This window comes from Ornithodoros turicata, chromosome 1, assembly GCF_037126465.1.
Source record: "Ornithodoros turicata isolate Travis chromosome 1, ASM3712646v1, whole genome shotgun sequence".
Lineage (NCBI taxonomy): Eukaryota > Metazoa > Arthropoda > Arachnida > Ixodida > Argasidae > Ornithodoros > Ornithodoros turicata.
Genome location: NC_088201.1, coordinates 228,753,602 through 228,780,213, shown reverse-complemented (window position 1 = coordinate 228,780,213; position 26,612 = coordinate 228,753,602). Strand labels below are relative to the sequence as shown.

The 26,612-nt window shown below is 46.7% G+C and overlaps 4 protein-coding genes across 4 annotated transcripts in view; 3 read left to right on the top strand and 1 right to left on the bottom strand.

Annotated features, from left to right (window-relative positions):
• The window catches only part of LOC135377127 (uncharacterized), an 83,573-nt gene extending 70,089 nt beyond the window's left edge, over positions 1-13,484 (bottom strand). Inside the window, exon 1 of the mRNA XM_064609435.1 lies at positions 13,345-13,484. Within this exon, the coding sequence (XP_064465505.1) occupies positions 13,345-13,408 (64 nt within the window). The 5' untranslated portion in view covers positions 13,409-13,484. The remainder of the gene's footprint in view (positions 1-13,344) is intronic.
• Positions 13,485-15,972: 2,488 nt separating this feature from the next.
• On the top strand, positions 15,973-17,154 carry LOC135395771 (uncharacterized). The gene has a single exon (XM_064626864.1). It carries the CDS (start codon positions 15,973-15,975, stop codon positions 17,152-17,154), a length of 1,182 nt encoding a protein of 393 aa, XP_064482934.1.
• Positions 17,155-18,216: 1,062 nt separating this feature from the next.
• LOC135395768 (uncharacterized) lies at positions 18,217-18,564 on the top strand. Its single transcript, XM_064626861.1, has one exon. It carries the CDS (start codon positions 18,217-18,219, stop codon positions 18,562-18,564), a length of 348 nt encoding a protein of 115 aa, XP_064482931.1.
• A 1,500-nt stretch (positions 18,565-20,064) lies between these two features.
• LOC135395760 (uncharacterized) lies at positions 20,065-20,979 on the top strand. Its single transcript, XM_064626855.1, has one exon. The coding sequence runs from the start codon at positions 20,065-20,067 to the stop codon at positions 20,977-20,979; it is 915 nt and encodes a 304-aa protein (XP_064482925.1).
• The last annotated feature ends 5,633 nt before the right edge of the window (positions 20,980-26,612 follow it).

The window sequence follows — 26,612 nt, the reverse complement described above, 5'->3', positions numbered from 1 at the left end:
GGGATTTTTGCACGGTTCATTTCTTATCGGGGAATTTTGCGCGGTTTATTGTAAAACCACGGCCACTCGATCGCTCCTCTCTGCTCCGCTGGTACGGCCTGCCGATGTGGGGAGAGAACAATAGAAAAAGCGTGACGAGAGAATTCGCCACATTTCCACGCTAGGGGCGCGACGGAGCGGGGGTTCCCGGTAGGATTTCTGCGTTGCTCCAACGGGGTTTGGGCCCTTAAGTAACGTTCCCAATTAAACAGGACTTTGGCACAGGGATGTAATACCCCTGTCACACGGGCAATTTCGATCCTGCTTTCGAACCTGCTTGAACACAATGCAGATCGGATGGTGCTACACGGCCGCTTCCAAGCAGGATCGAACTTTGATCCTGCTTGACTCAAGACAGTTCCCATAACAGGATTGAGAATTTCAAGACGGCTCGACGGACGCCATTTGCATCCTCGACCCCGGTGAACTGTCATAACTTAAGACAGACATGCGCGCGAAGCTACAAATGATGCTTACATCGGTATACGATAAATTACCACTAATATCGCTGTTGTATAGGAAACGCGAAATTAATGAGTTCCGTTTATTCATTTGCACAGTTCAACCGTTCAATGCGCATTGAAAGTGGCCGTGTAGCAGCGTCAAAACTCGAGCGTGCTCGGGAAGTTCGATGCAGATTGGATTCGAGAAGGATCGAAATGCCCGTGTGACGGGGGTATAAAATATCCGAACTTCTTACTTTTGTACGGCTTAGATTAACATTAGAGAGCGAAATAAGGACAACAATATGCCGTGAAAGATAACTCCAACGTTTTTTTTTCTTTTTAATTGTTTCCGGCTTATAGCCTTACCTGCCTCCTTGCGTGTAATTACCATTTTATCATGTGGTTGCGGTTGTATTCACGTGTGCTGTCCTGACTCATTGATGCAGCCTCTCCTGCTTCAGAAATTGGTTTGGCTTGCATTATATGTAAATAAACGAACAGCAATTTTAAAGCAACTGTAAAAAGAACGTCTATCTGGAATATTGTTTTGGTGAGGAACCTTCGTCATACAAATAAAATGTGGAATAACTTTTATTTCGTCTATTTCAAACAAGTGTTTGTTCACGTTGATATTTTTGCCTTGTCCATACATTATATTTTGCCAGAACGTTTGTTACTATTTTCGTTTGTTGTAGCGGCGTGTTGTTGTGGCGGCATGTTGCAAGGGGCATCAAGTGTCCGAGGCCGACATGAGTGAAAAAGCAGGAAAAACATCAAGACAGCACAGTGATTTGGGCACAGCACAGATTGGGATTGGAAATTTTGTCGTTGTTGTTGTTTTTTTTTTTTTTGCGACGCGGAAACAAAAAAACTGCTTTTTTTATTCAGGACCTCACGTGTGTATTTAATTCGAACTCTGTCGTACTTGCTTCGTGATATGTCGCTGATATGCTTAAACAGGTACGTACACATACTTTCGCTGTAACTACACTTATGCCAGCCCACTTATGCCGCCTGGCCGTGGAACTCAACTGGAAAAAGAACATCAATGCTGTTTCCTAAGCATTTTTATAAACATGCTACAAAAGTTAAAAAAATATGTATAATTGTGTTCTGATGCTTGCACGAGCGTGTGTGCGTGCATGTGTGTACGATATTGCTTGCTTCTGGCTTGGCGGCTATAGCGTTCATGACGTCCTTTTTTTCCACGAAGAACAGACATTTTTTCATGTTCACCTGCGTTGTGGAATTTACGCCCAGCTTAACACGCTACCAGCTGACACACACAGCCGTCACCGAGATATTTCCTACATTGTAGTATAAGCATTCCAGTTTTTCACCTTCTTGAAATGCACTGCGGAGAACGGCTGGCATACGATGCCCCTCGATCGTAATTTAGACTAGGTTTTCCCGCTCATTTTAATCCATTGGTCACCCAATTTAATCCAAGCGCCACCCAATTTAATCCAGTGGTGAACCAAATTAATCCAGACACCAACCAGTTTAATCCAAGCGCTGCCCAATTTAATCCAAGCAACACGTGTAAATGTATTCAGTGTGTATTCAGTCATGCCATGACTGAGAGAGATGATTTCGCTGATGTATCATGACTGGTTCAACAACCCCTGGATTTTGCAGTGTCATGCGGTGTTTTATTACTGCTTTTTGTCATTATGACACTTCATGATGATTTTCATGTTATGCGCCATGAATCAATGTCATGGGACCAGCGCTGATTCAAATAGTGTCATACAGTGTTTTATGACCACCGACAGTCATTATGACATTCCATGACTGTTTTCATGATATGCGCTACGAATCAATTTTATGGGACTACCGCTGCTGCAAACAGTGTCATGCAGTGTCTTATGACTACCGATGGTCATTAAGACATTACATGACTATTTTCATGATATGTGCATTGAACGAATTTTATGGAACTACCGCTGATTCAAACAGTCTCATAGAGCGTTTTATAACTACCGACCATCATTATGACATTGTATTACTATTTTCATGTTATCTGCCATGAATCCATTTTATGGGACTACCGCTGCTTCAGACAGGGTCATACTGGTTGCTTGTGACTACCGACGGTATTATGACATTTCATGACTATTTTCATGATATGCGCCATGAATCAATTTTATGGGACTATTGCTGCTTCAAACAGTGCCATACCATGTTTTATCACCACCGACATGCATTACGACATTCCATGACTATTTTCATGATATGCGCCACGAATCAATTTTATGGGACTACCGCTGCTGCAAACAGTGTCATGCAGTGTCTTATGACTACCGATGGTAATTAAGACATTACATGACTATTTTCATGATATGTGCATTGAACGAATTTCATGGAACTACCGCTGATTCAAACAGTCTCATAGAGCGTTTTATAACTACCGACCATCATTATGACATTGTATTACTATTTTCATGTTATCTGCCATGAATCCATTTTATGGGACTACCGCTGCTTCAGACAGGGTCATACTGGTTGCTTGTGACTACCGACGGTATTATGACATTTCATGACTATTTTCATGATATGCGCCATGAATCAATTTTATGGGACTATTGCTGCTTCAAACAGTGCCATACCATGTTTTATCACCACCGACATGCATTACGACATTCCATGACTATTTTCATGATATGCGCCACGAATCAATTTTATGGGACTACCGCTGCTGCAAACAGTGTCATGCAGTGTCTTATGACTACCGATGGTAATTAAGACATTACATGACTATTTTCATGATATGTGCATTGAACGAATTTCATGGAACTACCGCTGATTCAAACAGTCTCATAGAGCGTTTTATAACTACCGACCATCATTATGACATTGTATTACTATTTTCATGTTATCTGCCATGAATCCATTTTATGGGACTACCGCTGCTTCAGACAGGGTCATACTGGTTGCTTGTGACTACCGACGGTATTATGACATTTCATGACTATTTTCATGATATGCGCCATGAATCAATTTTATGGGACTATTGCTGCTTCAAACAGTGCCATACCATGTTTTATCACCACCGACATGCATTACGACATTCCATGACTATTTTCATGATATGCGCCACGAATCAATTTTATGGGACTACCGCTGCTGCAAACAGTGTCATGCAGTGTCTTATGACTACCGATGGTAATTAAGACATTACATGACTATTTTCATGATATGTGCATTGAACGAATTTCATGGAACTACCGCTGATTCAAACAGTCTCATAGAGCGTTTTATAACTACCGACAATCATTATGACATTGTATGACTATTTTCATGTTATCTGCCATGAATCCATTTTATGGGACTACCGCTGCTTCAAACAGGGTCATACTGGTTGTTTGTGACTACCGACGGTATTATGACATTTCATGGCTATTTTCATGATATGCGCCATGAATCAATTTTATGGGACTATTGCTGCTTCAAACAGTGCCATACCGTGTTTTATCACCACCGACAGTCATTACGACATTCCATGACTATTTTTATGATATGCGCCACGATTCAATTTTATGGGACTACCGCTGCGGCAAACAGTGTCATGCAGTGTCTTATGACTACCGATGGTCATTAAAACATTCCATGACTATTTTCGTGATATGTGCCATGAATAAATTTTATGGGACCACCGCTGCTTCAAACAGTGTATACAGTGGTTAGTGACCTGCCGACGGTCATTATGACATCCCATGACTATTTTCATGATAGGTTCCATGAATCCTTTTTCTGAGACTACCGCTGTTTCAAACAGTGTCATACAGCGGTTTATGACTACCGATGGTCAATATGACTTTTCGTGATGTTTTCATGATATGTGCCATGAATAAATTTTATGGGACAACCGGCGTTCCATACAGTGTCATACAGTGTTTTCTGACTACCGGCTGCCATTATGACGTCCAATGACTATTTTCATGATATGTGATATGAATCAATTTTATGGGACTACCGGTGTTTCAAACAGTGTCATACAGTGTTTTATAACTACCGAGAGTCATTATGACATTCCAGGACTGTTTTCATGATATACGCCACGAATCCATTTTATGGGACTACCGCTGCTTCAAGCATTCTCATACAGTGTTTTATGACCACCGACGGCCATTATGACATTCCATGACTAAGTCATGGTATTTGTTATGAACCAATTTTATGTGGCTACCGCCGCTTCAAAGAGTGTCGTGCAGCGTTTTATACTACCCACGGTCATTACGACATTCGATGATTATTTTCATGTTATGCTCCATGAATCAATTTTATGGGGCTACAGTGTTTCAGACAGTGTCATCAGTGTTTTATGACTAGCGATGGTCATTATGACATTCCATGACTATTTTCATGTTATCTGCCATGAATCCATTTGATGGGACTACCGCTGCTTCAGACAGGGTCATACTGGCTGTTTGTGACTACCGACGGTATTATGACATTTCATGACTATTTTCATGATATGCGCCATGAATCAATTTTACAGGACTAGCGCCGCTTTAAAGTGCTACTCCGGATTCAGAAAACACCCTTTATTTTATGTAGTCCACGAAAAGAAGGTGACTCGAGGACTTTACACAGGAAATTTCAATGCTATTTGCGAACACTGTGCATTTCTGTCAATTTTTGAAGGTCCGCTGATCCTCCTCGAGTTTCGATGACGTCACGAGCGGGTGACGTAACCATAAGCCGCAAATTCTGATGATGACATGTTCTAGAGAGGGCACTCTTCTTCAAGCCACGACGCCGGAGTCCGAGGAGGGTCACGTGGTAGAGAAGTCACGTGACGCTGACTGAAGAAGGCGAAAATGGGATAGATGTCTTCCCTCCTCCTTGTGTTTTTTCGAAGGTAGCAGAATATGTAAGCAAAAGATGTGGTAGCAAAAAGTGAGCCCCACGGAAGACGCCAAGGGCAACAACGTTGCCAGATGAGAGCCGGTCGCTCCGTCGGATCTAACATGATGTCACAGTTCTCAAAGATAAAAATTACTTTTCTCTGGCTTTCGCGTCACATAGAGCAAAGATATTTTGCAGGAATGTAAAGTGAGACGACTATTTCAGTAACATAACTTTGGTGGGATTCTGAAGACATGAGATTTAGTCTGTAGTGGCACTTGAAACAACGTCATAGTGTTTTGTGACTACTAATGGTCTTTAATACATTTCATGACTATGTTCATGATATGGGTCATAGCTTGGCTTCATTCAACCCTCGTTGCTTCATACAGTGTCACAAGTGTTCTAGAGACTACAGACGGCCATTTTGACATCACATGACAATTTCCATTACAGGTGGCATGAACCGACGTTATTTCGTTTCATTTCATAAGAAACCCTTAACGTAAAAGCGTCACATAAGTGGGAGAAAAAGATACACAAAATAGAAATTTTTATGCAAGTTTGACTGTTATAATCGAAAGAACATTTTCTCGGAGGCTATCTGAAAGCTACAATGACCTGAGAGTGCGGCAACATCTGCTGGCAAGTCGTTCCATTCGCTAATACTCAGTCGCAGTGTGGAGTATTTATGTGTGTCTGTATTTAGTTTTCATTCTAGCTTGTAAGGACGTTCTACACGACGAGAGGAAAAATGAGCAGGGGTAACATAAGAACCAGAATGATATAATTTATGTATAAGAACAAGCCAAGCTATTTTACGTCCCACTGCCAATAACGTAATTTTATAACGCCTTTTAATCTCGGACATACTTGCTCTGCGAACACGTATATTAAATATGAACCTCATAGCATTGTTCTGAAAAAACTCTAGCCTGTCACACAAATATCCCTGAGAACTCCACACACGGGCTGCATATTTCAATTTTGATGAAACCAACATGTTCTGGGACTACCGCTGCTTCACACGGTGTCCCATAGCTTGATTATGATTGCTGACGCTTGCTATGACACTCCATGATATTTACATGATACCTACCATGACCGACTCGATGTAACTCAGCTGCTTCACATCGTGTTATAGAGTGTTTTATGACTATGAATAGCTTAGTGACCATCGGTCGTCACAAACCACTGGATGACCCTGTGTGAAGCAGCCGTAGTCCCATAAAATCGATTCATGGCACATATCATGAAAATAGTGATTGAACGTCATAATGACCACCGGTAGCCATAAAACACTGTATGACACTGTTTGAAACAATGGTAGTCCCATAAAATTGATTCATAGCACACATCATGAAAATAGTCACGAAATGTCTTAAAACACTGCGTGCCACTGTATGAAACAGCGGTAGTCACATAAAATTGATTCATGGCATATGTCATGAAAATCGTCACGAAATGTCATGACCATCGGTAGTCATAACACACTACATGGCACTGTTTGAAACACTCGTAGTCCATTAAAAATGATTCATGGAACATATGAAAATAGTGATGGAAGGTCATAATGACCGTTGCCGGTCATAAAACACTGTATGACACTGTTTCAAGCAGCGGTAGTCCCATAAAATTGATTCATGGCATATACGGTGAAAATAGTCTGGAAATGTCATAATGACTCTCGGTAGTCATAAAACATTCCATGACACTGTTTGAAGCAGCGGTAGTCCCGTAAGATTGATTCATAGCACACATCATGAAAATAGTCATGGAATGTCATAATGACCGTCAGCGGTCATAAAACACTGTATGACACTGTTTGAAGCAGCGGTAGTCCCATAATATCGATTCACGGCGCATATCACGAAAATAGTCACGAAATGTCATATTGAACATCGGTAGTCATAAAACACTGTATGACACTGTTTGAAGCACCGGTAGTCCCATAAAACTGATTCGTGGCACATACCATGAAAATAGTCTTGAAATGTCATAATCACTGTCGGTAGTCATAAAACACTGGATGACATTGTTTGAAGCAGCGGCTGTCCCGTAAGATTGATTCATGGCAGATAACATGAAAATAGTCATAATGACCGTCGGCAGTCATAAAACACTGTATGACAATGTTTGAGGCAGTGGTAGTCCCATAATGTCGATTCGTGGCGCATACCATGAAAATAGCCTTGAAATGTCATAATCACTGTCGGTAGTCATAAAACACTGCATGACAGTGTTTGCAGCAGCGGTAGTCCCATAAAAATGACTCATGAAACATATCATGAAAATAGTGATGGAAGGTCATAATGACCGTCGTCAGGTCATAAAACACTGTATGACACTGAAGCAGCGGTTGTCCCATAAAATTGATTCATGGCGCATATCATGAAAATAGTCATGGAATGTAATAATGACCGTCGGTGGTCGTAAAACACTGTATGACACTGTTTGAAAGGATCATTAAAGTGATATCTAACATGGCCCAAAACTGCTGTCATCTTGTAAAGCAGTATGTGAAAAGCATTCCCACAAAATATTTCTGTCCAAAGTTGTATCACCACGGTGCAATTAATTTGGAAAATCGCTGCCGCGGTGACAGGCCGGAGCGCTCCAACTGCAGACCACACCCACTCTAGTGTGACGTTCGTGGTAGAGAGCCCCTCATTCGTTCGTAGGAAAAACCGTCTGCTACGAACATTGCTAGCTGCTTCTTGTTGACTTTTATTATTTATATGATTTATATCACGTTTTCTTTAAAAGAAGAAGCATATACGCTGGCATAATATATCCGTGGCTTCTGTGCAATCTCAGAATTCACAGCAGCAGAAAGCTATTGCGAAGCGGTATTGTGGAAGCGGTATTGTGGCGCCACCTGTTCGCCACTGAACCAACTGCGCGGTGAAAACTGTCGGACAGGCTGCACACTGTCGAGAAGCACGGGGTTTTTGCTGTACAAACGCAGTTAATTTCGGGCTGCACCACTCGTTCTTCCCGTGGTGCCTGCGGTCCCAAAAAATCGTGGTTGTGTCGTTGACAGCCTTCAAACCCTCCGTTTCGGAGATCACGAAGCCGGAGAACGCATGGCGTCTCCCAAGCGGTAGCAGACGCTCTGGCCTGGGCGATGTTGCTCACCTCGATCATGTGATCCCAAGTCCAATGAGGAGCGTCCTCACCACTTGCGTCACATAGTGACGTGTGTGGTGGCGCTCATCACGTGCCTATCGTGAAGGCGAAGGAGGGTGTTTCGCGCGCGGGAGGTTCGGGGAGCTATTGCAGGCGTCCCAATTTAGCTACGGCTGCACTAATTGTGGGAAAACTGTTTTCGGCCGCCTAACATTCCATACTGACCAAAAACAGAAAAAAAGTTGTGGGCCTCTAGACTGCTCCTTGAAGCAGCAATAGTCCCATAAAATTGATTCATGGCGCGTATCATCAAAATCATCATGAAGGGTCATAATGACAAAAAGCAGTCATAACACACCGCATGACACTGCAGAATCCAGTGGTTGTTGAACCAGTCATGATACATTGGCGAAATCATGAAAGTCTCAGTCATGGCATGACTGAATACACACCGAATACATTTACACGTGTTGCTTGGATTAAATTGGGTAGCTATTGGATTAAATTGGTTGGTGTCTGGATTAATTTGGTTCACCACTGGATTAAATTGGGTAGCGCTTGGATTAAATTGAGTGACCAATGGATTAAAATGAGCGGGAAAACCTGTAGTTCAATGACGTTCATTCAGCGTTATAGCTGGCACGCATACACAGTTAAACTGCATAAGGAACCAGCCGCCCTGACGCACACGGATTCGTTAGCAGGACACCTTGCATGCAGCTAGCTTTCGGCAACATTTACACGTAGTAGCGTAGTAGTAGACCACTGTCAATGTTTGATCAGCTTCAGGAATTTATATCTGCTGTATCCACACCGCACATACAGAACGACAATTTCGCTGAAAATGAAGCGAAAGTGCATCTGTATCCGGACACGACATGGGCAAACTCGCGTGGGAGCAAGCGCCGACAACCCCCGATGGTCAGCGCCCTCACAGAGAATGCGGGAGGTATACAAACTTTTTCCAATTAACGGCGTTCGTGGCCATTCGGCAGGCCGTACCAAGCGAAGCGCAGAGAGCGATCGAGGGGCCGTGGTAAAACAATGTATTTTGAAACAGTTTTTTTAAAGGATTTATGCTTAAAGATTTATTAGTGTAACCCCTTCCTAAGTCACGTCGCCATGTTCTTGATGGCTGTATCTCCAGCTCCGATAACTTCCCGGCCCTGTGCTCGGCTCGGTGAAAGCTATTAGTAGTAGGGAGGCAAAGATGTTCAGGCGCCACGTACCCCCAACGACTGGCACCCACGACCCACGCGCCATGAATCACTCCGCTTGACCTCGCGAGTCGGCACAGTTTCCCGTGCTAAGAATACACTCGAAAAGTATATTTTTAATTGAATTGCTTGGCTTCTTACTTATTTCTTATTTCCTTAACTTGCCGCTCACACCCACAAGCCGACATGCAACAGATCGACATACTTAGGTGAACACACGAAAATATTTTTTATTATCCTAGCGGATGTCAACCAGCTCACAAGTGCACACAATAATCAATATAGCAACCATTAATTACTCGATATGACAGCATTTTCCACTATGTCCATGTTATTAACGAGACAATGAAAACATGGGATTGTCAACCAGTGAACTGGACAGAGGGGGAGGATGTGTTTAATCGGAGCGAGTGGTTTTCACACAGTGCAGTGACAACAAATAATTAAACTTCCCATACCATTTATCAAATCGAGTTTCAAACTGAGCGATACTTGTACAGCCCCCACCAACAGTTATTAGGAGAACGTAACCATAACGAGCAAATTTTATTCTCCAATGTGTTTCACCAAGGTCCCCCAGCCAAGTGGCACGATATAATGAATGAATAATAATGGCCGCTGGGTATGACCGCGGATAATTTCGACCACCTGTTCCTTCTACTTTTTTGTTGGGGGGGGGGGGGACGTGCGCCGGAACTCTCCGACACACGATGCTGGAAGCAATGTTTACCACCCCCACATTGCCACCGTCCTCGGCTGGGATCGAACCCCCGACCTTGATTTCTGGAAGCCAGCACGTTGCCGACGCCGACTTGTTGCACGTAGTAGCGTAAGAATGAGCTTCTTTGCTCAAGTATCCGACTCTAGATCGCATGTGCATGAGCTCCATTCCCACGTGGAGGGGGGGGGGGAGGGTTGAAGAAAACGAATATGCACGACACGAGTGGCCTTTCGCCGTCCCCGCTCTTTCTCTACCTGGAGAAGCGTTCCCCGCCATTTCATAGCTTCGCCTTGCACAACCTTCGCCAGCGATGCGTTGTTGTTCTTCTCCAGCGCAGACTTGAGGACCGTTAAAGGGACTATGAAACGATTTTTTTCTTCGTTTCGTTCGAAAGAAGACATTTTTCTGAGTCTAGAACCGAAATTTTACTTTCGTCGCGCGAGCGGACTTCTCGGGAGCGAATTTAAACGGAGCGGCGAAGGGAGGACAGCTGGCGCCGCGCCGTGGGGAGCTGCCGAGCGGAGACACAACGGGTAACTTGACGCGACCACGGCCGGCTCAGCAACACGTCATCGTGACGTGTTGCCGAGACAAGGAATCCCGCCAGGAGCATGCGCCGTAGGATCCCGCGTATGCGTTCATTGGGAGTGGAAATCTCCATGACAGCAGCTTTCGCGCGATCGGCAGATTTCGGCAGTGGCGGCAGCCACAGCGCGAGCTCGCGGCATTACTTGCCATTGTGCAATACCGGTGACGTAACGGGGAACCGAAGTGCGGTCCGTACAGTTACAAGATCGGCAGGGAAATATGCGCGAGAGAGGAGAAACGCGGAAGAGACATTTCCAGCGCGCGCTCCTCGAAGAGTGGAGCGATTTCGTCCGGAATAATTTGTGGCATATTAGTTTCTCTGCGGGAAGAACAGTTTCCATCGAAAAAAAAGTATGGGGGTTCGGGAAATTTCATAGCCCCTTTAAGGCGGACTCATGCGGTCTAATTAACGTTCGCTTCCAGAAGGAGTTGGCTGCACCGTCCCAAAAATTGTTTTCTTCGCTTTGCTTTCCTCAAGCGTTTTAAGGAAGTAATGTAATCGGCACCAGCGTGCAGAACATGCTAGCAAACAACAAAGCCATTATTTTCATTCGCAGGGATCTGGGAGACAGCAGTAAGCTTGTCGAATTTGTTGATTGCAATCAATTCCCCGACTGTTACTGTAGGGAATGACATCATTTTGGCCCAAATATCGCGGGCGGGCTTGCCGACAGAAGCGATTTTGTTGCGTCTCCCATAGACTCCCATGTATTGAAAAATTAACAAATTTTAATTCGCCAAAAATCAGTGGATCGCGTCATGCCTTCAAAAATATGTCATTCCCTAGATAAACTAGAGGGAAACACGCCTGTACCTGTTTCACACGAAAATTTAGCGAGGTTTACGAGAACCCTGGGAACAAAAATTCCCCATAGACTTTCTTAAGAAGTGAGTCCGCCTTAAAAGGGTCAGGGATGTGCTCACGGCCTCTTTGCGGGTTCGCAAATTTGCGTCGAGTCCCGGGGTGGGACACGTAGGTCGCTTCGCGGCGTGAGCGCTAGAGGGCCCTTCCACGTGAGAGCCCTCCGCCTATAATGACCGTCGCCGTTGGGAGAGGCGACTGAACGATGAAAATGAGTTCGGTGTTCGACGTTCGCGTTGGAAATGCAGCTTGATGTCCTCTCAAACAAGGAAGGCATCCCTAATGACGACTCACTGCGCAAACGCACCACACTCGTTGGATGCCCGAGACAACCATATGGAGAAAAAACAGAGAATACGGTGATAAAAATATAATAATTAAAAATATTGCGTCTGTAAATTCTGTATTAATATCGTCTTTTAGGCATAATACAACCTGTACACAAGCCATCTGGGCTATGTATCGTGCCCCGCTTCACAAGTTCCCTCCATGAATGTGTCTGGTCGAGATAAACTCCAGGGAGAGGAAAGACACATATTGTACATTCCGTGCCATATTTTCATGAAGCTTTAGAGATCGCGAATAGGAGATATGTCGGTGATGGATTATTATGTAAGACATAATGTTTCATTCTACACGCGATCTCGTTCGGCTCATCAGTTTGCGACGGTACGCTCTGTCATGCATCCTGGCGACGTGTAATTGAGCCACTACAAAGCAATGGTCCTTTCGTTGGCACAGTTCCCCCAGAAGTCGGCCCAGGACGCATATTCCCCGAGAGCGTCAGTCGTGACGTTGCCCGCCTCTGTGAGGTCAACACCGGCGAGCTCCTTCATTACCACCACAACCAATGGCATTTTGTTTGTTTCTACTTGCACCATGACCATCGTGCCTCCTCTGGTGTTGCGGTGACGAGGGCGGAGCAAGGGCGGAGGAGATTGCGAAGCTAAGTAGCAGCGAAGAACGCGTTCCCTGTCTGGCAACGCGGGCACGTTGTGTCCCTAGGCGGATATACTACTTGTGGCGGTGGTGCACGGATTACAAGCGTTTGCACGGAACGATTGCGCATTAGTCCGTAGCAGGCCGTTGTAACGGGCGTAAATTAACGCAGTTTTTTTTTTCAAAGTTGAATGCCAAGTTTCGGACTTCTTTTTTTATTCCCCGTTAGCGCCGCGAAGCAACCGTAGCTATGAGCGGCGTCCAGATGTGGACAGATGGAGAGAGGACAGCAGGAAGGAGTTTTAGACAGGGGGGGATGAGTATGCGTTCGCCTCTCGCAATGTATTCTCCCTGAACAACTACACAGCAAGTCATACATTAAAGTTTGGGTGGGCCTGTAACCAGCGGAGACTTAAAACACAAGATCGCGAAATGGAAGTTCAAATGCAGCCACCACCACGAGAGATGGTTACCTCTTTGCATGCAACGAAATGAAATCAACTCCGACACTTCTTGTTGCTGGAATTTCGGCAACGAAAACTGGTGACCTACCCGAATTCGGATTTCCAACAGAAGCTCCCCAGAGCGTGCAGAATATAACGAGACAGCTCTTCATTTTCTGGACGGCCGTGTTCGTCACCACTCGGTTCCTCTCCACTCACGCTGAGTGTAGAATGTAGACTTGACGTATCCTGACGTGATATAACATTTTCACTAACAAGAGATGACAGCCCCTTTCAGCAAACATCAGATATATGCCACGGGTTAACATGTTTCGGTTCGTTTGAGGCCAAGAAACAATGGTGTAAAATTCGGCTAATTAGTACGACATAAGTGGAAAGACTTTTGTTTGAACTTTAAAACACAAATTAATGTTTACTTAACGAGCGTATGCAAATGAAAGTCTTCCTGCTCTGAATATAACCTTGTCTGCGTTGCATTGTTTTTCTTCCAGGAATGGAACAATGCTTGGCATTAACACGTACTCTGTGTGTTTTAATGGTTCAACAACGACGTAGTAACACGTGTAGCTCTTGACATACTGGCTGGAAAATTATGCCATCGAGTTCACGTGTGTACTCTTTTTCCAGCCTAACAAGAATTTCAGGCACGATTGTTCCAGTAACGTTCATTCTTAGGGTAACTGCGTCACATTTCAAACACCCAGGTTTGTTGCCACGGGTTAACCTTAAGCTGGACCCAGAAATGCGTCCTTTCAAGTTGACAGCCGCTTTTTAAGAATAGGTCCTTGCTGCAGTTTCGGAGGACAGAACAGTGTCGCCACATCTACAGATTTGAGTTGAGATCTGCAGCGACAACACATCAGCAACAACTACAGATCTACAGATTATTTCGAAACCTACAGATTTTTTAATTCCGTGGTGAAGCAATATCCTCAGCATGGCCAATACAAAATACACATGTAGCAAAGCAAGCGTTGGGGCTGGTTGGTTCATATTGAATTAAAAACAAGTAAAAACCCCCAGTGCTGGGTAGGAACGCAAATTCTTTTTCATGGGCACAGAAGAGGGAAGCTTCTTTATCTGGAGGCTAAGTTCATTCGAGAGGAAGGGGATAATTGTGTTAGTATGGCATCCATTTTTTACGAAGAAAATCGAATAATTTATCAACGCACGAAACAGCAGATAGCAAAGCAGATTTGGAAGAACTCGTCTGTGGTGTATTGCGCTCTCTATTGGTCGATTTTTGCGGGGTGAGAGGGGTGCTATGGGTTTGCTCGAAACAAGAAAAATAAACTTCACTCGGTTGCACTTCAGTACAGGTACTTGTCCTTTTTTATCCTCTGTCCTCGTCCTACCCAGCACTGAGGGTTTTTAATTGTTTTTAATCCAATACAAAATACACGAATATACACAACAGGTTGTCAGATTGTTGGATAATCGTTCAAAAAAAAAGTGACGAATGCGATGGGGGATGATCCTCGTCTTATTGTCGCCAGCGACGTTGGCCGCCAACTGGAGCACTTCACAGGCGAGGAATTCGAGCACAACTACGCCGTAAACCTGAGCACCTGCTGCCAGACGTTCGGCAAAATTGTCCTTGGATAGGACGCGATAAATACGACCGAGGGCGAACTCGTGCACTCCTTTGATGGACTTTCACTTGTTAGTGCCAGCTTTTCCACAACTTGATATGTTGATGCCGGAGAGGTTAACGGAAAACTGCCAGCGCCGAACGGGCAGCCCAAGGCGGCGATGGTGATGATCCCTGCCTTATTATCGCCAGCGGCGTTGCCCGCCAACAGGTGCACTTCAGAGTTGAGCAATCGAGCGCGGCTACGACGTAAACCTGGGCACCTACACCCAGACGTTCGGCACAATTGGCCTTCGGTAGGAGTCGGTAAGTACGATCGACGGCGAACTCGAACACTCCTCTGATGGACCGGGTCTGTGGGATGACCAGATGAGTTTTCTATATACAGGGTGGGTGCAGATAAAGCAGCCCCACATTTATGCATATGGCGTTCCCTGCTAACCGCAAGAACTTCCCGTGGCGCGGGATGACGCATTTATCCGGTACAAACGCAAAAAAAAAAAAAAACGTAGTAAACCAACTCCAAGTAACAAAAATGTTATCCACGCAAACGTTGCTCTCCGAACATCACGATTTTCCTACGCAGAAGTCGATATGGCTCTCACGGCACAGTTGTGTCCAGCAACCGCTAGGCATGCCAGATCTCGTTTTGTTTCTGTGTGTGTGGCGCCGCCAGCGGTAGGGCGATGCAACTGTGCTACACAGCCATGTTCAATTGGAAATACACGGAGCCAAGTTCACGTTGCTAACGATTTTATTGCGCTTTGGTTAACGATTTTATTGAGTTTGGTTACCACGATTTTTTTTTCTCGATTTGCACCGTGTAGGAACTGTTGTGAAGGAAGACGACGAGGAGAACGAAGTTTGGGTTTGCGTTTCCTTTTTCTTTTCTTTTTTTTTGTGTGTGTGTGTGGGGGGGGCTTTGGAGTTCGTGGACATCGGTGACGCGGTGGACGGGTGTTCCTTTGGCCAGAAGTCTCTCGGTCCGGGGCAAGAATTTCCTAGAGATAAAGGTGGTGCCGAAACCCGGGAAGCGGACCTGCGAGAAGAGCGGAAAGACTTGGTGTGGCATCACAAGAAGCGCCGTGGAACGTAAAGCCTACCACCAGAACGAACAGCCAGAGGATGGAAGAACTGAACCGGCGTCGAGGAGGATTGAGGAGTGCTCTTTTTCGCTCGATCAATGGAGCATTGGAGAAGCTCACCGAAGCAGATCTTCAGGAGGAAGAAATCGAGGTCCTGACTGCACAGCTAAAGAAGAAACTGGAGAAGTTGGAGGCAGTGGACGCAGAACTGGAGGTCCTCTGGACAGAACAGGAACTCGAGGACGAACAACAAGAAAGCTTCGAATATAGTGCCCGTGCGACAGCGCTATTGGCGAGGCTGCTGTTGCGTGTGCAAAGGCTGGATTCAGCAGCCAGTTTGCGTGGGAGTCACCGTTCCCAAGAAAGGCCGTTTGGCGACTCAACCGCATCCGGCCTGCAGATCAGGTTGCCGAAGTTGAACCTAGTCAAATTCAACGGGCAACGAAAGGACTGGATGGCATTTTGGGAACAGTTTCGGCAAGTCATTCATGACAAGGGAAGGCTTTCCGTTCGCGAGAAGTTCAGCTACTTGAGGTCAGCTCTCACGGGGGAAGCTGCAGCAGCAATATCTGGACTGTCATCTACAGAAAGGTGCTACAATGGCGCACTTGAAATTCTAAAAGGTTGTTGCGGGATTGAAGCCCTGCAAATAGAGGACCACATGACGAGGCTCATGGTATTACAACCAGTCAGGTCCCACCAGGATGTAAAGGATCTCAGGAAGCTCCATGACGAGCTGTCAGCGCATATAAGAGCTCTGAAGGCATTAGGAGTCTCGGAGGAGTCGTTTTCGTCAACGTTGTACTCTCTAATGCTTCGCCTGATACTACAAGACATCGTTGTGGAAGTCAACAGAAGGGTGCTGGAGGCAGAAGATGGATCTCCAGGGGAGACGCCCAACGGACAAGGTGACAGAGAAAATCCAACGTCTTCCAGCGGGGAGCACGTCGCTAAGCTACGTAAATTCATCAAGTTCCTACGAGTGGAGGTAGAATGCTTGGAAAGAACGCTTACTGCTCAAGGAACAAGAAATGATACAGGATATGGATTTCCAAAAATGAAAGGCGCTCGAAAGCAGCGTACAAAGGGATCAGCGAGACTATCGTCAGCAGCAGCACTGGTCAACACTACAGATCAGCTGTCGGATTGTTTCTTTTGCAAGTCACGGGGTCACCGGACCACGGAGTGCGACGCACGGATGTCACAGGATGACAAGCTTTGAAGTCTGCAGGAGGCAGGGCAATGTTTCCGATGCACCTGGGCAAACCACGTATCGAGGAAATGTTGGAGTAAGGTGAAATGCGGTTAGTGCCAAGCAAGGCACGCGGCTGGCTTCGGTGTGCAATCATCGTGGAGGAGGAGATAAGGTGATTCAAGACCGCGCAGCGGATGGAACAACTCAACTGAGTTTAGAGCTGTTGAACGAAGATTACGCTCCTACGACTGTTTTACAGACCACAGTTCCTTGTTGCAAAGGGGAAAAGGAGCAACTGAAATGTAAGGTGATGTTCGACACCGGCAGTCAACGATCGTTCGTCACCAAGCAGATCGACCAGACGCTCCACTGCAGGGCGGTGGGAGAACAGACTGCAAAAGTAGGAGTGTTTGGAAGGCAAGAGGAAGAGCGGCTATATAGACGAGTTCGACTGAGACTGCAAAGTCTATACGACGAGAACGAATACGACCTGGAAGTCCTGGTAACGGATACCATATGTACACAGAGGACACCAAGGCCGGGATCCGGACTACTGGACCAGATGAAGGAGAGACAGCTAGCAGTTCAACATTTGACGTGCGCAGAAAGTCAAGGACAAGTGCAAGTTCTCATCGACACAGACGTGTACTGGGATCTGGTGACAGGAAAAGTGATCAGGTTAAGACGAGCACTGAGAGCAGTAGAGACGCGGCTGGGATGGGCAGTGCACGGGGCTACTTCAGAAGCGGGAAGGAGTCACGAGTCCATTCAAGCACTGGTAGTACGAGTTTCTGCTAATCAGGACCAGCAGGATAACTGCGTGCAGAAGTTTTGCCAACTGGAAGCAATTGGAGTCCCACCAGAAACCGAAAACAGTGAAAGCGATAGGGTACTGCGGCGGTTCGGCGAAACGGTGACTTTGAACGTGGGACGCAATGAGGTATCGCTTTCATACAAAACCGTAGGGAACTTGGACAGCAACGAAGAGATTGCGTTGAAGAGGCTGGGCCAACTAACCAGAAAACTGTCAAAAAACGACGAACTCATGAACAGGTATGATGAAGCCACACGCATGTAACGCAAAATAACATGGCTGAGGCTGAGAGAGTACCGGCGAAGAGCGGGGAGGTCGTCTACTATATGCCTCACCAGGCGGTACTGAGAGAGACGAGTAGCACTACCAAATTGAGAGTGGTGTTCGACTGCTGGTCAAGTAATGGAAGCACGAAGTCCCTCAACGACTGTTTGGAAGTCGGGCCTAATTTAAACCCGGATGTAGTGGAGCTAATGATCAACGTCCGAATCAATAAGGTGGCTTTAGTAGCGGATGTGGAGAAAGCCTTTCTACAAATACAAGTGAAAGAGGACGATAGGGATGCTCTTCGCTATCTCTGGTATGAAGGAAAGCCACAAAAGGAAGCCCGCTACCGAAAATAGAGCATTGGAGAATGACAAGGGTACCCTTTGGCACAACGGCGAGTCCCTTCCTGCTGGCGGCGACGTTACGACATCATTTTAAGGTCATGGAACAAGAATACCCCGATGCCGCAAAAATGCTGGGAAAGCACATGTACGTGGATGATCTGGTGACTGGGGCGAATGATCCAAAGAAGCAATCCAGATTGCGAAAAACTCAACAGAGATCCTACAACGTGCGAACATGAAGTTGCACAAGTGGGCATCAAATGATAAAAGCGTGCTAGAGTTCCTGAGATGTGAGACTGAGGGAAGGAAAATAGGCGAGAGGGACGAGACCCAGAAAGTGTTGGGATTGTCGTGGGTGTCAGAATCAGACATGTTGACGTTTTCTGTGGATGGAGTTTGGAACATGTACCAGGCGACTGGGGCCACCAAACGACTTGTGCTACGAAGTACAGCACGGATATTTGATCCACTGGGGATGTTGGCACCGTTTACTATCCGTGGAAAGGCAAGATTTCCAGAAATGTGGAAGGTAAAGGTCGGATTGGACGACGCTTTGCCTGCACAGTCTAAAATATCCTGGAGCCAGTAGGGTTCTGGACTGTCTCACCTTCAAGAGGTTCAATTACGAAGGCATTATGGAGCGAATAGGGTCGCCGGCGTCAGACATATCGAAATACACATCTTTTGCGACGCCAGCCCGACAGCATATGGGGCAGTGGCATACACAGTCATGGAAGACAAGTCTGGGACGAGAAGCAGTGCGTTTCTCATCACAAAGACAAGACTCGCTCCTCTAAAGGCGCAGACGATACCTCGACTTCAGCTGATGGCTTGTCTCGTCGCGGGAAGGTGGTCCGCGTACCTGAAAGCAAAGTTTGAAGCATGTCCCACGCAAATTCATTTCTGGACGGACTCAAAGATTGCGCTCTGTTGGATACAAGGGGACGCGCCAACCGCTGGAAGCAGTTCCTTCAAAACAGAGCGAGGGAAATTCAAGAAATCACAAACCCCGTGGAATGGAGATACTGCAACACAAAGGATAACCCGGTGGATATGCCGACCAGAGGCATCACTGCAGACAAATTGATTGATAGCCAGCGGTGGTGGACGGGACCAAACTGGAATTCGTGCGACCAACGCCAGTGTCCTACGTCGAGCATGGACTGTGAAAATTCCGGGAAGGTAGAGCTGGAAGAAAATGTCTCACGAGACGTGATTCAGACGCTAATCGCAACAGTTGGGGAAATCGTCGACATGAAGAGGTACAGCTCAGCAAAGCTACATCATGTGGTAGCCTGGGTCTTGCGATTCATAGCCAAGCTGAAAAAACGGAGTGAGGAAGGTGGACCTCTTGGCTCAGAAGAGGTACGAGAAGCCGAAAATTATTTTCAGAGGATCGTGCAGCAGAACGCGTTTCATGCAGAAATAGCAGCGGTTCACAGCCAAAGACACCGTCGCCTGCGAAATCGCCAAGGGTAAAGTCTGTTTTTGGACAGCGAAGCGATCCTCAGAATGACTGGCAGACTACAAGAAAGCGACCTACCCTACGCTCAAAAGCATCTTATTGTGCTACCAAAGCAGGACCCTTACTCTGAAGCTGTCATCAGAAAGTGCCATTTGGATGTGTTACACGGCGGTATGCGAGATACCCTAGTACAAGTGCGAGAGAAGTACTGGATAGTACGTGCTAGGCAAGCTGTCAAGAAGATTATAAGAAGTTGCGTTGTATGTCAACGCCACAATGCGCAGGCTTCAAGACAAACCCCAGCGCCGCTGCCAGCGTCAAGGGTATCGCAGTCGGAGCCGTTTACAGTTACTGGACTTGACTTCTCAGGACAACTGATTGTGAAGACGAGCCGATCAACGAGGGCGGTACACCTGGAAGTAGTGCAGGATATGGCCACGCCAACATTTTTGCTGGCTTTCCGAAGGTTTGTTGCACGACGTGGAATACCGAGCAAGGTGTACAGCGACAATGCGAAGACTTTTCGAAAGAGCAACAAAGCGTTGAAGAAATTGTGCAAAATTGTAACTGGAGAGGGTGTCAAGGAGAAGATCACTGACTGGGCAATTGATTGGCGATACAATGTTCCGTACGCTCCCTGGTGGTGCGGATTTTATGAGCGACTCATCAGATCCGTCAAGGTGGCATTGAAAAAGACCATCGGCGCAAGGTGCATGAACGAGACAGAGCTCACCACTAACGTTACCGAGGTAGGAGCTGTTATAAACTCGCGGCCCCTCACTTTTGTTTATGGCGATCAAGAGATCCGCCCATTGTATCCTGCAGCGTTCCTTACGGGAAAAAGACTAACGATGCTGCACATGCGACACACAGGCGACATGCCGGAAAGCTCAGTCGACACCATACAACGTTGCCGGAGGCAACGAGCGGAAAGCTTACGTACTTTCTGGGAGAAATGGTAACGGGAGTACTACCTTACAGAACTGAGGAATCTTTGGAGCAAACGTCGTGGTAGAGCATTACAAGAGGGCGACTTGGTCATCGTACGCGAAGACTGCAGGCCGAAGAAAAGGCGGACAACAGGAAGGGACCAGAAATCACGGGCATTCGAATTAAAGCTGCCCAGCGGGTAAACTATCGTCCGATGTGGTGAACTTCTGTATAAACTTGAAGTGTGAAGAAATGACATTTCTTCGGTGGCAGTGTGTAGGAACTGTTGTGAAGGAAAATTACGAGGAGGGACAATGAGAGGAGAACGATGGGTTTGCGTTTTTGTTTTGTTTGTTGGGGCTTTGGAGTTCGTGGACGTCAGTGACGCGGAGGATCCGTGCCGGAATAAATAGGTGTTACTTTGGCCAGAAGTCTCTCTATTAAGGTCCGGGGCAAGAATTTTCTACACACCGCATAAATGCACCGTATTCGCCGGCAGTTCGCGCGGGATGCAGGGAACGCGCTATGTGCGAAAATTTGAAGCTACTTTATCTGCACCCACCTTGTGTATGCGTACGGTTTCTTGTCCTGACGCTAAGTGTGCCAGCGTCGGAGTGAACCGCGATGTTTAAAATTCGAGTTCACGAAAACTACGAGGTGTTGAGGCATGCATTTTCGTATGTGAAGTTGCCTTATTCGTGTAATTTTTCTTTAGCCACTGCGGAAAAGTCCCTCCAGCTTCTAGTAAGAGACCCTTTAAGCTTTGGGCGCGAAAACCACTGAGCATTTCATTGTTTCAAGAAGAGCAGTGGGCGATGGATGTGCTGTCGTTGCTGTCTCTGACGTGTTCCCTATGCAGTCAAAGATATCACTATCGAGGACCCAGCTGCCTGAGTGCTGTGACCTGTAGCTAACAACCGTGTGTTGGTTCTGTACAGCTGCACTTCCACGAATAGACGCGCTTGAATGATTGCCGTGCTTCGTCCTCATTTGGCCTTTCAGTGTTTTTTCGGTGTCCAATGAGGTTGGGTCTTGTGTAGCGGCAGGTGAACCTTTTGGAAAGGGCAATTCTGCGCATTGGGAGCCACAGTCTAACTAAGTCGCCTTCGTGGAACTGGACATCGTTGATGGGATTCACCTATACACTACTTGGAGTCCCTATGTGCGGAACCCTGCGAGATGGCAACAAACTTCCATAATAAAAAAAACAGAAGAAAAAGAAAACTACGAGAGGTGTTCAAGTCAAACCGGGACTTTCTCTCTCATGAGTGTACAAATGACTCGCGCTACTTCTTTTTCGTCATTTTCACACGCGACAAGCCTCTGCGTTCACCATGTGGTGGTCCAAAGTTTGTGCAAAACGGAAGACACGTACTGGACAAGATGGCCGACGACGAGGTGAGCGCGCACACCGAACAGCGAACTGTCATGAAGTTTCTCGTGAACAACAACAACAACTTTATTTTCGGCCTTGGAGAGTGGGGAGTTTCATCGCAACAGGCGATACTCTACCCCATTGCTGGGTGGAATGGGGGGAATAAAATAACGATCGAAGTCCGATGGTGTCCAGGAATGTCAGAAGAGCTTTGAGCGCAGAGCGTTGCTGGGCTGGATTGGGCCAGGGATCAAGCAATTTCGGTAGGGAGAAAGGGCGAAAGTCCAGCTGACGAAGAGACTCGGAGAGTGTGGTTCGGGAATGTTCGTAGTGAGGGCAATGAAGAAGAATGTGCTCCAGATCCTCAAGAGCACCACAGTGGCAGCAGGTTTCTCGTGAATGAAGTCGTAAAGTCACCTAAAATTCAAAGAAGATATCAGGCTCAGCATGGCCACGATACACTTAGCCGCAGCAAGGCGTTTGAGTGGTGCAAACGGTTCCGAGACCGCCGTACATCAGTGCAGGACGATCCCGGCCCTGCCAGCTCAGATGCCAGTGTCAGAGTTCCTGAGAACATCCAACTTGTGGAGCGCTTGATCCTCTGAGTGCCTGATTTCTGGGACAAGGCTGGCGTTGTTGATTTTCCGCTCAGTGGTATCACCATCAATAGTGCATATTAGTGCAGGGTTCTCAGGGATGTGCATAAGGCGCTGAAGCAAAAGCGGCCGGGCCCCATCGCCAAAGGAGTCATCCTTCTACAGGAGAATGCACGCCCTCATACCGCGCATCTCACGACACGCACATTACAGGAACATAACTGGGAGTTGCTGCCACATCCCCCTTACAGTCCAGACCTCGCCCCCAGCGATTTCCATCTCTTCGGCCACTGAAGGCGTTCCTTGGGGGCCGCCACTTCAGCTGCGACGACGAGGCCAAGAATGCGGTCCGATCATGGCTGCTACGCACCGGTGAGGATTTCTACGCTGCTGGCATCCAAGGGCTCGTGAAACGCTTCGTGAGACGTGTTCCTGACAACATCGAACATTGATCCTCAAGGATTGATGAATAACATGTCTCGAACGGGCTCGAAAGACGGACGGACTTCCGTGAGACCACAGCTCACACTGTACCCTACTAAAACTAAATAATAGTTGATTATGTGATGTTGCTGGTGGTGACGTGACGGGCTTGCCGTTGATGGCCGCACTGCGTTCGCAAAGATTGCTAAGATCGACCGCAAGGAGCGCCGAGTCATATAATTCTCGGGTAGACCGGCAATAGTATCGGGTAGTAGAAAAATACTATAATAATATTAATTGGGGGTTTACGTCGCGAGACGACTGAGATCATGAGCGACGCCACAGCGGTCGGTCTGTGGATTGTTTTTGCACACCTGAGGGTTCTTTAACGTGCTATGAAAGCCCATCACACGGCACCCCGTCTTTAACGTCCCTCGCGGAAGACGGCGTGTCTAAGCAACTTGTACCCTGCCACCAAGTTGTTGGCGTCCTCGGCCGGGTTCGAACCCGCGATCTCGGGATCAGAAGGCGAACACGCTACCGACTGAGCCACCAAGGCCAGAAAAAGACTATAGTCAGCGATTATGTGAGATCGTTAAGGGATCACATCTTCAACATGTGGTCCACTTCCAAATCCTGGCTTTTAATCTGCACGAAATGTAGGACAAGCTGGATGCACTACTTCAAAATTTTATTTCACTTTTATTCTGTTCATTGCAAACATTTGTCGTGACACCATAGCAGTGGTTTTAAATGTTCAGCTTTTGAGTCCGGAAATGGAACTGCCAGCTTTTCTGTCCGGGGCCTTTTGGTCAATACCGTCTTTTGTCATCCGTTGCGGTTCTTGGTTACGCATTTGCCGACAGCGCAGATTCTTTCCTGTAAGATAATGTTAGTGCAACAGATTGCTCATTTTGACACAGCGTATTCTATATGTCTAAAAATGGAGCGTTCATCTTTCCTCGCAACCGCGGTACGGTCGTGTATTTTCCTCTCACACTCTAAGAAAAAAAAAAGAGTACTCTTACTCCTTTTGGGGACTAAATGCATTGCCACAAAAATAGTCCCTTTCGGGAGTAAATACACGGGAGAAAATGAATGTCACAGAGTAGAGACTGCATTGCATTTCATGCGCTGTTGTGAGAGTACCAGGTACATAGTTCGTGTGCATGCATGAGAATACTTTAAAGCAAATCGTCAACCGTGATATATCGAGTGACATAAAATCTTTCGCGATACATAGGGCACAGTTTGCGAAGAAAGTTGCGCTAACTGTTTCTTGCTCTGTGTGGCTGGAAAGCTGCTACGCTGGCTGAGTTATACAGCCTTACGCCGTTCAAATTGACCAAGGGCACATATCTACGTAGACTGTCACATTCGGGAGACCATTCGCGAAGCTCAGTGACAATTTGCAGTCCTTGGGAGTAAATGTCGGGACTAAATGTCACGGTTATGGGACTAAAATGGGGAGTAATTGCAGACTAGGGAAGTAGAAGCTGCAATTACTCCCCGTTTTACTACTTTTTTTTCCTTAGAGTGCAACTAAGAAAGGCTGCAATACTAATGTTTACATTGTTACGCATTAAACCGCATCGTATTTAGACTGTGCAGATCGACACCGGCACACATGCCCCTGATGTGAGCCGTGAAGTTATTCTGACCTCTTCTCAGTCTCTCCAACCCCTTGCTTTTATCCTCTTGCTAATAAGGCAGCCACGTTCGTGCATTGTTACGTTTGCACTATCGAAAGCCTTAGCGAAATCCACGACGAAAGACTGGGCTAACAAAAAGAAGCTCGTGTGTGTGTGTGTGCTCGTGGTTTTTGGCCACTTCTTCCTTGACCGTCCCGGCCTTGCCTAGTTCGCTGGGGCGTTTCTCTGCTATTACATCTTTTATTCTTCTCGTTCTCGACGGCCGTGGCATCGCGTATTCCTTGCCTCGGCGAATACGCTACCACTGCAAATCTCGACGAGGTTCGCTACAACTGGTGGCAGCGGTGGGACACGAACACAACGTCGTCCTTGGAACGTCAGTCTAAGCCCAATGCCAACGTGGACCTAGGATCGCCAACCTGGTCCTCGAATCGTTAATGTGGACCGGGGTTAGAGAACTGACGTGGTCCTGAAAAATATCTGAAAACATGCAAGTCCTCGTGCTTCTTGCAGCGTTGCTGGAGCCTTCATCCACTTGAGGCTTGCGGCGGGATGGATTCTGTTCTTCGGTCGTCGACTGTGTGAGCGGTTTGGCTGCTTCCGGGCTGGCTAACTACGAAATTGTTACGCGTTCGAAATTGGTAGCAAGTCTGCACCCACGTGTCGTATTATGCCTAGGTCTTGGAGAGACCACGTGGTACTTCATGCCTAGATTTGGAACAGATTCTGCTTAGCCTTAATCATGGATTAAAAAGCGATTGTTGAAAGCTGGCAGCAAAGACAAGGAGAAGCCGAGCTTAAACGGCAAGAAGTTGAGCGTCTAGAACGCCGAAGACGGCAAGAGAGGGAACATGATCTCAAGAAACTTGCACTCGAAATCAACCTTGGACAAGCTTCTAGTCAAGGGACGTCCCGGAGTGAGACGAGCTTTGCTGGTGATAGAAAGGTCATAATGTCAAAGCTTTTGCAACCGTCTAAAGTAGGGGATGATATTGGCCCGTTCCTCGTAAATTTTGAGCGGACAAGCGAGAAAGTCGATATACCCGCAATCGTGTGGCGTCACCGTATCTTGTCGGTTCTGCCTTGGGAAGCGGCCAATGTAATTGCTCGCCTTAGAAAGGAAGGCGCTAGTGACTACGCGACGGTAAAGGCCGCCTCATTAAGAAGGTACAGGTTGTCTGCAGAGGCATTGCGTACATTGTAAAGAACGAAGACTTCACAGGAGGAGCACGTGTGGATCAAACAAGTGGTAGGGCAAAAAATATTGGCTAAAGTTTGTGTTAAATGACCGTTGGGCGAACTGCACAGGGAAGCTGCGGTTTCACAGAACTTGTCAAAGTCATATCCGTATCTCTTTTCAAACTGACCCGACGAACTGCTGAGACAAGAAGGACGAAAAGGATTGTCTTAGGGAGGTGATCTAGTGTTGGCTTTGGCTCGAGCGAAGGCAAGGGAACCTGCGTTTAAGCTACAGTACGACGTAACTACGGAAGCCACCATGGTTTCTAAGGTGGAAAATCCACAAGAAGGCGCTGTAGAGGTAGAGGAACAGCCTAGATAAGCACACGGTGAAGAATGTAGGTCTAACAGCTTTGATGGGAGTGGTGCTCAGAACGACG